This window comes from Bufo bufo, chromosome 6, assembly GCF_905171765.1.
Source record: "Bufo bufo chromosome 6, aBufBuf1.1, whole genome shotgun sequence".
Classification (NCBI taxonomy): Eukaryota; Metazoa; Chordata; class Amphibia; order Anura; family Bufonidae; genus Bufo; species Bufo bufo.
The window spans coordinates 70,264,514-70,279,971 of NC_053394.1; the positions used below are offsets into that span (position 1 = coordinate 70,264,514).

The 15,458-nt window shown below is 47.5% G+C and overlaps 1 protein-coding gene across 2 annotated transcripts in view; it reads left to right on the plus strand.

Moving 5' to 3' along the window:
* Positions 1-15,458, plus strand: part of MFSD13A (major facilitator superfamily domain containing 13A) — a 62,423-nt gene that overhangs the window by 23,415 nt on the left and 23,550 nt on the right. Inside the window, exons 1-2 of one of the 2 annotated variants that reach the window (XM_040437859.1) lie at positions 3,240-3,632; positions 14,920-15,168. In XM_040437859.1, the coding sequence (XP_040293793.1) occupies positions 15,004-15,168 (165 nt within the window). In that variant the 5' untranslated portion in view covers positions 3,240-3,632; positions 14,920-15,003. Of the gene's footprint in view, positions 1-3,239; positions 3,633-14,919; positions 15,169-15,458 lie in introns of those variants that run through there. The other variant, XM_040437860.1, reaches the window with a different exon arrangement.

The window sequence follows — 15,458 nt, forward strand, 5'->3', positions numbered from 1 at the left end:
AGTAAAAAGTGCCCCCCAATAATATGCCAGTAAGAAGTACCCCCATAGTGCCCCCCAATAATGTGCCAGTAAGAAGTGCCCCCCATAGATGCCCCCCCAATCATCTGCCAGTAAGAAGTGCCCCCCCAATCATCTGCCAGTAAGAAGTGCCCCCCATAGATACCCCCCAATCATGTGCCAGTAAGAAGTGCCTGTGTCCCGCGCTGTACGGCCTAAGAGGCGCAATGGTGTCATCACGCCGCCTGCACCTGCCTCTGATAAGCTGCAGGCCTAGTGCCTGCAACCTATCAGAAGAACGGGGAAGGGAGACACCTCTCCCCTGCCCCGCAGCATCCATCTGTATCCCTGTCCTGAGGACGGCGATACAGATGACTATGGAGATGAGCGCTTCCACAATGGAAGCACTCATCTCCCTGTGCCCTGCCGCCGCCCCCCACTTGACACCAGGGCCGTGCCGCCTGAGGCAATTGCCTCACCTCGCCTAATTGGCGGTGCGGCCCTGTATTAGATACACGTTAACAATGGTTATATTATTGTTTGAAGGGAACCAGTCACTAGTTTTGGGACCACTGGTATGCCAATTATGCAGCTGGGATTTAGCTTTCTGAAGACGTCCCTCTGAAATCATGTTTTGGGAATTGGTACAAAAAGAAGTTAGAATTTACCAGAGAGGAGTCTGTGACTTAGCGGATTTTTCCTTTATAAGATGCACCAGTTTTTTATAGGAGGAAAATCACAAAAATATTTTTCATTACACCTCAGATCAGACCCATAATCAAACTCAAAATCTTTATTAGACCTCAGATCAAACCCCCAACCTTTATCAGACCCCCCAATCAAACCCAAAATCTTTATTAGACCTCAAATTAGAACTCCAGTCTGTATCAGACCTCAGATCAGACCCCCCGATCTTTATCAGACCTCAGATCAGACCCCCAATCTGTATCAGACTCCCCAATCAGACCTCCAATCTTTATTACACCTCAGATCAGACATAAAACAAATAAATGAACTTACCCTTTAGGCGGCATTCACACGTCCGTGGTGTATTGCGGGTCCGCAACACACCAGCCCGGCACCCCCATTGAAATGCCTATTCTTGTCCGCAAGCTGCGGACAAGAATAGGACATGCTCTATCTTTTTGCGGAGCTGCGGACCCAAAATCGGGGGCGCGCTCCGCAATTGCAGACAGCACACTGTGTGCCGTCCGCATCCATTCCGTCCCCATAGAGAATGAATGGGTCCGCACCCATTCCGCAAAATTGCGGAAAGGATGCGGACCCATTTTGCGGACGTGTGAATGGAGCCTAGGCTGAGTTCACACGGGCGAGATTTCCGCGCAGGTGCAATGCGGGAGGTGAACGCATTGCACCCGCACTGAATCCGGACCCATTCATTTCTATGGGGCTGTGCACATGAGCTGTGATTTTCACGCATCACTTATGCGTTGTGTGAAAATCGCAGCAAGCTCTATATTGTGCGTTTTTCACGTAACGCAGGCCCCATAGAAATTAATGGGGTTGCGTGAAAATCGCAAGCATCCGCAAGCAAGTGCGGATGCGGTGCGATTTTCACGCACGGTTGCTAGGTGACGATCGGGACCCGATCATTATTATTTTCCCTTATAACCATGTTATATTGTACTATGCATTCTGTATTCAGAATGCTATTATTTTCCCTTATAACCGTGTTATAAGGGAAAATAATACAATCTACACTACAACTAACCCAAACCTGAACTTCTGTGAAGAAGTTCGGGTCTGGGTACCAGTCAGATTTTTATCACGCGCGTGCAAAACACATTGCACCCGCGCGATAAAAACTGAACATCGGAACGCAATCGCAGTCAAAACTGACTGCAATTGCGGGTTTGCCGCAATACACCGGGACGCATCCGGACTCGTGTGAACTCAGCCTTACTGCTCCAGATGCTGAGCTCTTCTTGCACTCATGGCTCCCTGTTCTTTTTCTAGCTCCCGGGCTGCAGTGACATAACGACGCACAGCTAAGTGCATTATGTCCTGATGCTATATGCAGTCAGGATACGTGCAGCATGAGGCCTGGAAAAAAGACCATGGAGTGGTGAGTGCAGTCATCGCTCCCTGTGCCTCCTGCATACTAGTTAATACTTCCATAATGGAAGCGCTCATTAGTATTCGCTTTATAAGATGCGTTGCATCTCAAACTCGCGGCCCTCCAGCTGTTGCAAAACTACAACTTCCAGCAAGCCCGGACAGCCTACAGGTATCAGTATACAGCAGGGCATTGTGGGAGTTGTAGTTTTACAACAGCTGGAGGGCCGCGAGTTTGAGATGCCTGGTCTAAAGCATTTCATTTGGCAGCCAGTGTCCTGCTCTGTGCTGATGAGGAGCAAAACCCCCGAAACACATGGCTCTCTGGTTTGGCTGATATAAGCTATTTTAAATATTTTTTTCCCATGGAGCATTGCCTTAAAAATAAGTCTCCATACACCAAATGGGTCTCTTCAGTAAGAACCAGCAAATCCCTAAAAGGAAAGTGAAACAGGATTCCCCTCAAGAATCAGAAGTTTGGCAGTAACTTTTGTTTTAATTAACGAGATGCTTGCAAGTCATTTGTTTCTGAGAAGCTTATTAAGAAGTGACAACCAACATGGCCGCCCTGCCTCAGGGTACATATAAAAATAGTGATCACCAGGCAGGACCGCTCACTGGGCTCCCAGACCCAGAAGGAGCCGGGATTTAATGGTTTATTCCAGTCAGAAGCACTTATCCCCTATCTGGACTTTCGATGGGGATCTCAGCAGTTGGACCCCCACCCATTGATATAACAGGGGACCCTGGTCACTGACAGTTGTCAGAACACAGTAGTCAGGTATGATACCTGCTGACCGAAACAGCCCAGGGCTAGATATGATGTAGCTCTGCAGATGGGTATTACCTGGGTAGTACCTATGACTGGCACTTATGGGGCCAATATGTGGCTCTGTTTACATTAGGCCCCATGCACACAAACGCATTTTTGCGGAACGGATGCATACCGATTTATTTCAATGGAGGTGAAATGATGCAGACGGCACAATGCATGCTGTCCGCATCCGTACGTCCGATAGAACGTGTCCCATCTTTTGCGGCGGCATGCACTCCAGGATCCGTGTTTTGTGGATCCACACATTGGAGGCCAAGGCGTTCCTTGAGGCAAATAGGGGCCTATGGCTGCGTCCCCTGTATGTGCAGGGAGCTTTCCCAGTGTGTACACTGAAGGCATTCCCATAAAGACCTAAGAACAGAGCCTTATTGGGCATCTAAGGCTGGAGCCACCATTGCATGGCATAAATAATCAACCCACAGGGCAGAATGAGCCCACAAAGCCTTGTTAGCCAGTGCAGCACACAGCAGCCTCCCTGTCAGCGATACGTGTCCAGTGCACACAGTGCGGCCGCTGGGAGGACGTCGGCGGACAGCCCCGCCATGTGTGCTCCGTGCACAGCGCCACGACCGCAGCCTCCTCACAGCGCTCCACAGCGCCACCTGCCGCACGCACTGGGAAGCGACAGCCCGGCTCGATTCCATCTGCGTTCTGTTCTCGGCAGGAGAAGGAGGAAATGATGAGACATCCGGCGGCCGAGGAGCTGGAGGCGCCCCGGGGAGAGGTAAGTGCTGCCCTCCCGGTACCCGGGCACAGCCTGGCTGCCCCCCACGTCTGTGTGTACACGTAGTCTTTCACTTCTATGGGATTCAACCTCTACTTACTATGTATCTACATAGGTATCAATGTATCTATCCCTCTATGTATCATGTTGTATCTACACACACACACACACACACACACAGACACACACACACACACACACACACACACACACACACACACACACACACACACACACACCTTTAATATCATTTTCTGGGATTACGGTGAACAGAAACGTCTGGTTTCCAGCTGGTTGCGGTTTCTGTGGCAGGTAACCATCTGGCGGTGACCCATATGGCAGTGTCAGCCGGCGGCGGCGCTGTCCATGGAGTTTGCTGTGCAGTTTTATCTATAGTTTTATTTTTATTTCAGCTTCAAGTAGACTTTTCACTCTTCTTAGGCCCCATTCACACGACCATGGGGTCACCGTGCCCGTGTTGCGGACCACAAACCGCGGGCACCGACCGCGTGCACTCTGCATCGTGGTGCAGACCCATTTAATGGGTCCACAATCCGCAGGATGCAGCCAAAGGACATGTTCTTTCTTTTGTGAGGTGGAGGCACAGACCCGGAAGGTTTTCCATATTTTGTGGATCCCCGGTTTTCAGTCCACAACACGGGCACAGCGGCCCCACTGTTGTGTGAATGGGGCCATATTCTGTAAGACATGACACTGTGCCAGATCTGTCATACCATGGATCTGAGTAGTGACTGACGGACTGCGTTGACTAATGGAGGCCGTTATAAGTTCCATCAAGGTCTCCATAAGTCCCCACTCCTGACATGTCTGTTTTAATAGCTTCATCCATTCCCTATGTAATAACAATTCTGTAGCATCTATTCTTATGGCTCTATGTTGTGCCATTCCTTTATTATTTCCAATAGAAGTTATGAATAATTACTAGCAGTCTGCAGTAAAGTACAGAGGGGTGGTAACCAGTTGGGGGGGGGGCAGTACCTGCACAGACTGACTCTATCCAATCAGTGCTGCCACTGTCAGACTGTGCAGAGACACCCCCCCCCCTTCCCCCAACTGGTTACCTCCCCTCTGTACCCTTACTGCAGACTGCTAGTAATTATTCATAACTTCTAGTAGAAATAATAGAAGAATGGCACAACATAGAGCCATAAGAACAGATGCTCCAGAATTGTTATTAAATGGGGAATGCACGAAGCTATTTAAAGTGGTTCTGCAGTTTGTTTAAAGGGATTCTGTCACCTCTTTTTACCCTATAGAGATGCGGACATGCACAGCTAGATCGCCGCTAGCATGTCCGCAATATACCTGTCCCATAGCTCTGTGTGGTTTTATTGAGTGTAAAAAATGATTTTATATATATATGTAAATCAGCCTGGTAAGGAGCTCAAGGGGCTGTACTAACCGTTCTGGAGCCCAGCCATGCCCCCCTGTGAAGGAGCCCAGCACCGCCTGTAACCAGGAATCTCCTCCTTGCTCACGAAGTCAGATCGCTGTAATCTCGCGATGTGCAAGCTCGCGCATGTGCAGTGCCGGCATAGTGATCCTTCCCTGTGCTGGCATCAGCCTCAGGGAAGGAACTGCGCATCGCGAGATTACGGCGATCTGACTTTGTGAGCATGGAGGAGATTCCTGGTTACAGGCGGTGCTGGGCTCCTTCACAGGGGGGCATGGCTGGGCTCCAGAACAGTTAGTACAGCTCCTTGGGCTCCTTACCAGGCTGATTTACATATATATATAAAATAATTTTTTACACTCAATAAAACCACACAGAGCTATGGGACAGGTATATTGCGGACATGCTAGCGGCGATCTAGCCGTGCATGTCCGCATCTCTATAGGGTAAAAAGAGGTGACAGAATCCCTTTTAAACTGATGATCTATCCTCTGGATAGATCATCAGCATCTGACCGGCGTGGGTCCGAAACCCGGGACCACTGCCAATCAGCTGTTTGAGAAGGTAGTGGCGCTCCTCACTGTATACCGCTGGTCCAGTGACGTCACCACTAGTATCAACTAAATTAGGGATGGAGGGGTTATCGCTGCTTATTTAGAAAATTGTATTCTTTATCAAACATCAGACGACTAGAATGTGTTTATTGTACGTGGCTCCTATGAGATTTCAAGAGGATCTGTACATGTACGGGACAGTAATGGCGTTGGCACAGGAGTTGTGCCTGTACCATAAGTTGTGATCAATAGCTGCTCTTACAAGATCAGAGAGAACTCTAATCCCTGCTGTTTTACCCCATTCATTTTCAGCTGTGGCACATAGGGCTGGATTCACACGGGCTTTGCGGGAAAAGATGCAGGTGCGTTGCGGGAAAATGCACGATTTTTTTCCCGCAAGTGCAAAGCGTTTTAATGCGTTTTGCACGTGCGTGAGAGAAATCTACATGTTTGGTACCCAGACTGGAACCCGGACTTCTTCACAGAAGTTCGGGTTTGGGATCGGTGTTGTGTAGATTTTATTATTTTCCCTTATAACATGGTTATAAGGGAAAATAATTGCATTCTTAATACAGAATACTAAGTAAATTAGGGATGGAGGGGTTAAAAAAAAAAAATAATAATAATTAAACCCGCCTCATCCACTTGTTCACGCAGCCCAACTCGTCTTCTTTTTTCTTCTTTGAGGACCTGGGAGGAAAAGGACCTTTGGTGACGTCACTGCGCTCATCACATGGTCCATGGTGATGGACCATGTGATGAGCGCAGTGACGTCACCAAAGGTCCTTTTCCTCCCAAGTCCTCAAAGAAGAAGAAAGAAGACGAGCCGGGCTGCGCGAACAAGTGGATGAGGTGGGTTTAATATATATATATATTTTTTTTTTAACCCCTCCATCCCTAATTAATTGCATTCTTAATACAGAATGCTAAGTGATTTTCCCTTATAACCATATTATAAGGAAAAATAATAATGTTCGGGTCTCCATCCTGATCATCACCTAGCAACCATGCGTGAAAATCACACCGCATCCGCACTTGCTTGCGATTTTCATGCAGCCCCATTCACTTCTATGGGGCATGCGTTTGCGTGAAAAACGCACAATATAGAGCTTGCTGCGATTTTCACGCAACGCACAAGTGATGCGTGAAAATCATCGCTCATCTGCACAGCCCCATAGAAATGAATGGGTCCGGATTCAGTGCGGGTGCAATGCGTTCACCTCACGCATTGCACCCCCGCAAAATTCTCGCCCGTGTGAAAGGGGCCTAAGGCTACTTTCACACTAGCGCTTTCACTGGATCCAGCAGGGCTCAGCAAAAATGCTTCCGTTACTGATAACACAACCATCTGCATCCGTTATGAACAGATCCAGTTGCATTATCTTTAACATTGCCAAGACGGATCCGTCATGAGCTCTATTGAAAGTCAATGGGGGACGGATCCGTTTTCTATTGTGTCTGAGAAAACGGATCCGTCCCCCATTGACTTGAATTGTGGATCCGTCTTGCTCCGCATCCCATGAAGGAAAGAAAACTGAGGCATACTGCCGTTTGCTCTCCGGTATGAGAACGCAACCAAACGGAACGGAATGCCTTTTGGAGCGTTCTGTTCTCCTCAGTTAAGTTTTGTCCCCATTGACAATGAATGGGGATTAAACGGAAGCGTTTTTCTCCGGTATTGAGCCCCTATGACGGATCTCAATACCCGAAAAGAGAAACACTAGTGTGAAAGTAGCCTAAGGGATTTTAGGCAGAGAGCTCCCATTGAATGCTGATAGACAACCTCCGCAATAAATTTTCAGGACCAACAGTTATACACTGCTCAAAAAAATAAAGGGAACACAAAAATAACACATCCTAGATCTGAATTAATTAAATATTCTTCTGAAATACTTTAGTTCTTTACATAGTTTAATGTGCTGACAACAAAAAAAAAAAATGGAAATCAAATTTTTCAACCCATGGAGGTCTGGATTTGGAGTCACACTCAAAATTAAAGTGGAAAAAACACACTACAGGCTGATCCAAAACAAGCAATGCAACAGCTCACTGCAAACCAAATAAAGTACAAAATTGCATCATAATTGCAAATGCTGAACTAATAAGTTAGAGATACTTGGCAAATCATTTTGTACAAAATTATTTGAGCCCGTCTGCCGCACGTCAAGGCAATCTCTAGTTAGACGGGTTCCTAACACTAAATATACCTGTTATGTGCCATAACGGCTATCATATAATTCAGAAAGTGCAGGTTCCACTTACATGCTGGATCCCCCTGAATTTCTGTCATTTTCAGTGCCAAAATGGCCTCCATTATATCCAGGGAAAGCAGTTACCAGCATGCACGCCGGGCCCACTCCACACCACCCCTGGCGCCACATGGTCACCAAGGACTGCAATGAGACTCCACACACTATCTCTCTCCTGGTGCCAGATGGCTTCAGTGAGTGAGGGGGAGCAGGCCAAGCTATATACTAACACTAATTAAAATCAACCTGTGGGACAGACGAGCTGGTCAGGAGTGCACGACTGGGGAGGCAGCCACACCTCCAGCACGAACTGCAGAGAAAAAAAAGGGGGTCAGTCAGCACATCCAACTGATCCAACTTTGATGTAATGTCCTTAAAACAAGTCAAAATGAGGCTCAGTAGTGTGTGTGGCCTCCACGTGCCTGTATGACCTCCCTACAACACCTGTGCATGCTTCTGATGAGGTGGCGGACGGTCTCCTGAGGGATCTCCTCCCAGAGCTGGACTAAAGCAGCTGCCAACTCCTGGACAGTGTGGTGCATGTTGGTGGATAGAGCGAGACATGATGTCACATATGTGCTCAATTGGATTCAGGTCTGGGGAACGGGTTGGCCAGTTCTATAGCATCAATGCCTTCGTCTTGCAAGAACTGCTGACACACTCCAGCCACATGAGGTCTAGCATTGTCTTGCATTATGAGGAACCCAGGGCCAACCGCACCAGCATATGGTCTCACAAGGGGTCTGAGGATCTCATCTCGGTACCTAATGGCAGTCAGGCTACCTCTGGCGAGCACATGGAGGGCTGTGCGGCCCTTCAAAGAAATGCCACCCCACACCATTACTGACCCAATGCCAAACCGGTCATGCTGGAGGATGTTGCAGGCAGCAGAACGTTCTCCACGGCGTCTCCAGACTCTGTCACGTCTGTCACATGTGCTCAGTGTGAACCTGCTTTCATCTGTGAAGAGCACAGGGCGCCAGTGGCGAATTTGCCAATCTTGGTGTTCTCTGGCAAATGCCAAACGTCCTGCACGGTGTTGGGCTGTAAGCACAACCCCCATCTGTGGACATCGGGCCCTCATATCACCCTCATGGAGTCTGTTTTCTGACCGTTTGAGCAGACACATACACATTTGTGGCCTGCTGGAGGTCATTTTGCAGGGCTCTGGCAGTGCTCCTCCTGTTCCTCCTTGCACAAAGGCGGAGGTAGCGGTCCTGCTGCTGGGTTGTTGCCCTCCTACGGCCTCCTCCATGTCTCCTGATGTACTGGCCTGTCTCCTGGTAGCGCCTCCATTCTCTGGACACTACGCTGACAGACACAGCAAACCTTCTTGCCACAGCTCGCATTGATGTGCCATCCTGGATAAGCTGCACTACCTGAGCCACTTGTGTGGGTTGTAGACTCCGTCTCATGCTACCACTAGAGTGAAAGCACCGCCAGCATTCAAAAGTGACCAAAACATCAGCCAGGAAGCATAGGAACTGAGACGTGGTCTGTGGTCACCACCTGCAGAACCACTCCTTTATTGGGGGTGTCTTGCTAATTGCCTATAATTTCCACCTGTTGTCTATCCCATTTGCACAACAGCATGTGAAATTGATTGTCACTCAGTGTTGCTTCCTAAGTGGACAGTTTGATTTCACAGAAGTGTGATTGACTTGGAGTTACATTGTGTTGTTTAAGTGTTCCCTTTATTTTTGAGCAATGTATATGGCTTGTCAATGCTTTAGACATAGCCTGAGGGTACGGATGCTGGTAGTCGCCAGAGCAGGATGGAGGTTTTACTCCAAATCTGCTCAGTTTTGAAATTAAAGTTAATGTTTCCTTAGAAAATAAAAAGCGTGGTGAATAAGGACCATTCCAAATCTGTACGCTGCGCGTTCATCCGCCGTGTCTGATAGGTGCTTGTCTTTCACCGGCAAAAGTATTTCACAGCATTATTATGGAAATGTAAACGTGATTTCCATCGTGGGAAATAAGTAGCAGCTGGAAACTTCAGGCACCGCTTATCTGCTGACGGGCTAAGATCCATCCCGGGTGGCCATTGTTTCCTTCACTGGGAGATGTCCGGGAGAGTTGGGTTGTTGCCATACTCTTTTGGAGTCTCGTGATTTATGTGCCTGGTCAGATTTTGACACGTATTGACCACAAGGACATTATTTCCTCCAGGCAGGTCAATATGCTAATCTACGTGATGACAGCTAATCACAGGCTATTATCAGCCTTGCTTTCATCTGTGTGTAGAGTCATTCATTAGCTACACAGGTGAACGGTGCCCCTCCCTTTCACTTTATCTTTTTTTGACAGGACACCTTACTGTGCAGAAGGTAGTACACACACATAAAGGCCTCCATATACATCAGAGACAAGTCTGCCGAACCAGCCGCGGGTCTGACTGTCTTATGTGTATGGCGGCCTCTGGACTGTCTCCCGATAGATGTCAGAAGATTGGGCGCGTTGAATTTCAGCTCCCGATTCTTTTGTTCCCAGCAGTCTCAAGCTGCCGCCAAAGATATCGGGCTACAGCTTATGATCCTCGCCCCATTGACAAGAAATGCCGCCAAACTGAGCGGCTTCATGTGTATGGAGAAGTGGGAATGAATAGCTGTCGACCGGGATACTTCTTTAGATATACATTGTCCAAACTCACCAATTTTTGGTGGGACTGGCCAACCATCTACTATGTATAAGGTTGTTCTCCAGAAGCCAACAGCTGTCTAAGGTCCTTAAAGGGATTGTCCCATGAAAAATATTGTACGGTTTTCAAACCAGCACCTGGATCTGAATACTTTTGTAGTTTCATGTAATTAAAAATATAGTATAGCCAGTGAGCTATTCACTGATCTCAGCCTGTATATCGCCACCTGTTGTTTTAATTTTTTTTCTTATTTCTTTGTCCTGCTCACTGAGATGGTCGCACATGCTCAGTTTCATCCTTTTAACTGCTTTAAAAGAGCATGGGGACGCCCCCTGAGCTGCAGCAGAGAGGACACTCCCGTTGAGCAATGAATGTGGAGATCTCTGGATCCATGTGAGGTACAGGGCTGGTTCTAGCTTTGTTAGGGCTCATGCACATGACCGTATGCCCTCCGAGACATACGGTCCTAGATTACTATAATGCAGTGCGCATATTAACCTAAAATGCTGTGTGCTCCCGTGCACACGATGTATGCCGCTCCGGGACATATGGCCCGCTCGCGGACCGTATATCTCGAAGGGCATACGGTCGTGTGTATGAGCCCTTAGAAAGAGACTGTCATGTACTATATGGTGTCTGATTTTCATTTTTTACATTAGTCATGGGATAACCCCTTTAAGGTAAAGTCCAGCACCCTTAAAGGGATTCTGTCATCAGAAATTAGTCCTATAAGCTAAACATATGGCGATGTCCCTTGTAAAACACTGAATCCTAAAGTGAGTTTATTAAATGCCCCTGTGGCTCTATATTCATAAAAAAGCAGTTTATATCACCTGTCAATCACTTCAAAATGTGTCCAAGAGGACGTCTCATGGTGAAAGGTACCCGGTTGCAGCCATCTCGTTTAGGTGCCCAGCGCCACCTTCTGAGCTGAAATCGCCGCCATCCCTTTCATTCGATCCGCCTACCTCAGGTGACTAACCTTCCTTGTGCCCAGCCGTTCCCAGCCACGCCCGCCTGTGAAGGAGCCCAGCACCGCCTATGTCTCCTCCTTTCATCAACGATAGCCGTAATCTCGCGATGCGCAGTTCTTTCCCTGAGGCTGATGCCAGCACAGGGAAGGAACACTACACCGGCACTGCGCATGCGCGAGCTCGCGCATCGCGAGATTACGGCTATCGTTGATGAAAGGAGGAGACATAGGTGGTGCTGGGCTCCTTCACAGGCGGGCGTGGCTGGGCACGGCTGGGCACAAGGAAGGTTAGCCACCTGAGGTAGGCGGATCGAATGAAAGGGAGGGCGGCGATTTCAGCTCAGAAGGCGGCGCTGGGCACCTAAACGAGATGGCTGCAGCCGGGCACCTTTCACCATGAGACGTCCCCTTGGACACATTTTGAAGTGATTGACAGGTGATATACACCCCTTTTTTATGAATATAGAGCCACAGGGGCATTTAATAAACTCACTTTAGGATTCAGTGTTTTACAAGGGACATCGCCATATGTTTAGCTTATAGGGCTCATTTCTCATGACAGAATCCCTTTAAGCATATTACTGGGTTGTTCAGGACTAGAAAAACATGTCTGCTTTCTTCCCAAAACACTGCCACATCTCTCCAGGGGATGCATGTGGTATTGCAGCTCAGTCTCATTTACTTAAATGGATCTACACTACAATACCAGAGACCCAATCTGTGAGAGGCGTGGCGCTGTTTTGGGTAGAAAGCAGCCATGTTTTCTAATACTGGACAACCTCTTTAAGAGTACAAATTCATGTCTGACTTTGCATCTAGTTCAAAGGGAATCGGTCCAGCTCTCGGTCAAGGATCACGTTACCCGGGAAAACTTCAACCATGACACTTCAACCATCGCAGATGACACTAAACTGTGTAAAGTAATTAACACTGAAGAGGACAGTATACTACTACAGAGGGATCTGGATAGATTGGAGGCTTGGGCAGATAAGTGGCAGATGAGGTTTAACACTGAGAAATGTAAAGTTATGCACATGGGAAGGAATAATGCAAGTCACCCGTACATACTAAATGGTAAAACACTCGGTAACACTGACATGGAAAAGGATCTAGGAATTTTAATAAACAGCAAACTAAGCTGCAAAAAACAGTGTCAGGCAGCGGCTGCCAAGGCCAATAAGATAATGGGTTGCATCAAAAGGGGCATAGATGCCCGTGATGAGAACATATTCCTACTACTTTACAAATCACTGGTCAGACCACACATGGAGTACTGTGTACAGTTCTGGGCTCCTGTAAACAAGGCAGACATAGCAGAGCTGGAGAGGGTCCAGGGGAGGGCAACTAAAGTAATAACTGGAATGGGGCAACTACAGTACCCTGAAAGATTATCAAAATTAGGGTTATTCACGTTAGAAAAAAGACGACTGAGGGGAGATCTAATTACTATGTATAAATATATCAGGGGGCAGTACAGAGATCTATCCCATCATCTATTTATCCCCAGGACTGTGACTGTGACGAGGGGACATCCTCTGCGTTTGGAGGAAAGAAGGTTTGTACACAAACATAGAAAAGGGTTCTTTACGGTAAGAGCAGTGAGACTATGGAACTCTCTGCCTGAGGAGGTGGTGATGGTGAGTACAATAAAGGAATTCAAGAGGGGCCTGGATGTATTTCTGGAGTGTAATAATATTACAGGCTATAGCTACTAGAGAGGGGTCGTTGATCCAGGGAGTTATTCTGATTGCCTGATTGGAGTCGGGAAGGAATTTTTTATTCCCCTAAGGTGAGGAAAATTGGCTTCTACCTCACAGGGTTTTTTTTTGCCTTCCTCTGGATCAACTTGTAGGATGACAGGCCGAACTGGATGGACAAATGTCTTTTTTCGGCCTTATGTACTATGTTATGTACTATGTACTTTAAGAAAATCCCAGCAGCGCTTGTCGTCTTCCATAGTATTTATTCTATGAAATCACAAAGACTGACCCTATCTTGGTATAGGTATATTAACATAATACACAAGTCTTGTGGGCTGGATACCAACTTGACCCAGATAGTTATGTCACGATAAAATATAACTTTTAATCATCGCTGTTAACACTGGTTATGTGAGACAAACACGTCACTCATTCCAGTTACTTCACTGGTTTCTGTATAATCCTTTTGGGCTAAGTCATTGGCAGTCATACACTAAATAGCCACATGACCGATAGGTAGATTCAGGATTATACAGAAACCAGTGAAGTAACTGGAATGAGTGACGTGTCGTCAGCAAGTCGGTGACCTCAGCGGGGAGAGTGCACCTCACGTACGCGCTAGTCGTCATAGACAGGGAGCAGTTTATTTTGAATCCCTTTTTATTTGTCTCACGTATCCAGTGTTAACAGCGATGATTAAAAGTTATATTTTATCGTGACATAACTATCTGGGTCAAGTTGGTATCCAGCCCGCAAGACTTATTTGTGTATTAAATCACAAACAGGACGTGTTTCGGCCCGTCCTGGCCCTTTTCAACTTCAAAAAGACCGGGATGGGCCGAAACGCGTCCTGTTTGTTTGTAATTTCATGGAATAAATACTATTGAAGACGACAAGCGCTTCTGAGATTTTCTTATAGTACGTGACTTTGCATCTATTGGCCTGAATTGACATGAGCCATATTTGTGAAGTTGTTAGAGGGGTTTTCTGGGATTTTTTTTTAACTGATCGGTGGGGGTCCAACACCCGGGATCCCCACTGATCAGCTGTTTGAAAAGGTACTGGCCCCCGCAGTAGCACTGCTGCCTTCTCACTGCACAATGTATAGCGACTGTGCTAGGTATCATAGCTCAGCCCCATTCACTTCAATGGCGCTGAGCTGCACCTAGGCCACGTGACTGATGAACGTGACGTGACTGGCATAGGCAAAGCTGTGAGAAGGCCATGGCGCTACTTTTGTCTGCTGTTTTCAGCTTTTTTTTAATATAAATTAACCGTTTTGCATTTTTCCAGCTGTTATCGCAGTGGCAGCGATCAGCTACAGGAATTACAGTTGTAACCGCCGTAAAACGAATCTCTATGTGCTGTATACTTCTTCTCTTCTCAGCCTTCACATTGTAGATCAGGAACGTGGTGATCCTGCCTTCCAGCTGTCACTGTCGCCCTCCCTGCTGCGCGCAGTTACACGTACACATTTTCCATCGGGCGGCACTTCCTCTTTGAAAAATTAAAATCTTAATAATCTTAAAAAGACAGAAAAAAGGCTCAGACTTGTTCAGCAGGTTTCTACGTGATCGTATGTTATCGAGTCCAGGCCAGGGCTCCTCTCAGATGGTCCATGTACATGTAGCATTATTTATATGGACAAAACAATCTGCGTCATGTGAATGGTTGTCCTGGGACTTGTGTTACTACCACCATGAAGCAATCAGTATGACAACAGTATTAATAATACTCATCTGCTTTTGTTTTGCAGGAGGACAGATGATGCGGTTCCTTTGTGGCAGCGTACAGTATGGATGACCCGACATAGGCCGTGCCCGCTCCAGAATAACCTAACATGGGCTTGAGAATCGTAGCGGGGGTCTTCCGCCTCCCCACAGCCGTTCTGTACGGCTCGCTGTCATTCTTCCTCTCCGTCCTGCACAATGTTTTCCTCCTCTACTACGTGGACACCTTTGTTTCCGTTTACAAGATCGACAAGCTGTCCTTCTGGATTGGAGAGGTAGGTTACACATCTGGGTGTAAGTGCACGTATACCTCAGCGAGTCACGCAATGCATGTACGCGTCGGATCTGGAAGAGAGATTCCTAAAATGACTGGCAGAGGGTGTCGTCGTACATGGTATAATGAGAAGCTCACAGATTGAGGTTGAGCCCTGTGGCTGACGTTTTGACGTTTTCCAGGGGGGGGGGGGGGGGGGGGGGCGCCATGTGGCTGACGTTTTCCGGGGGAAAGGGTCTCGTGGCTGACTGTTTTGAGGGGGGGGCCTCGCGGCTGACTGTAGATGCCATT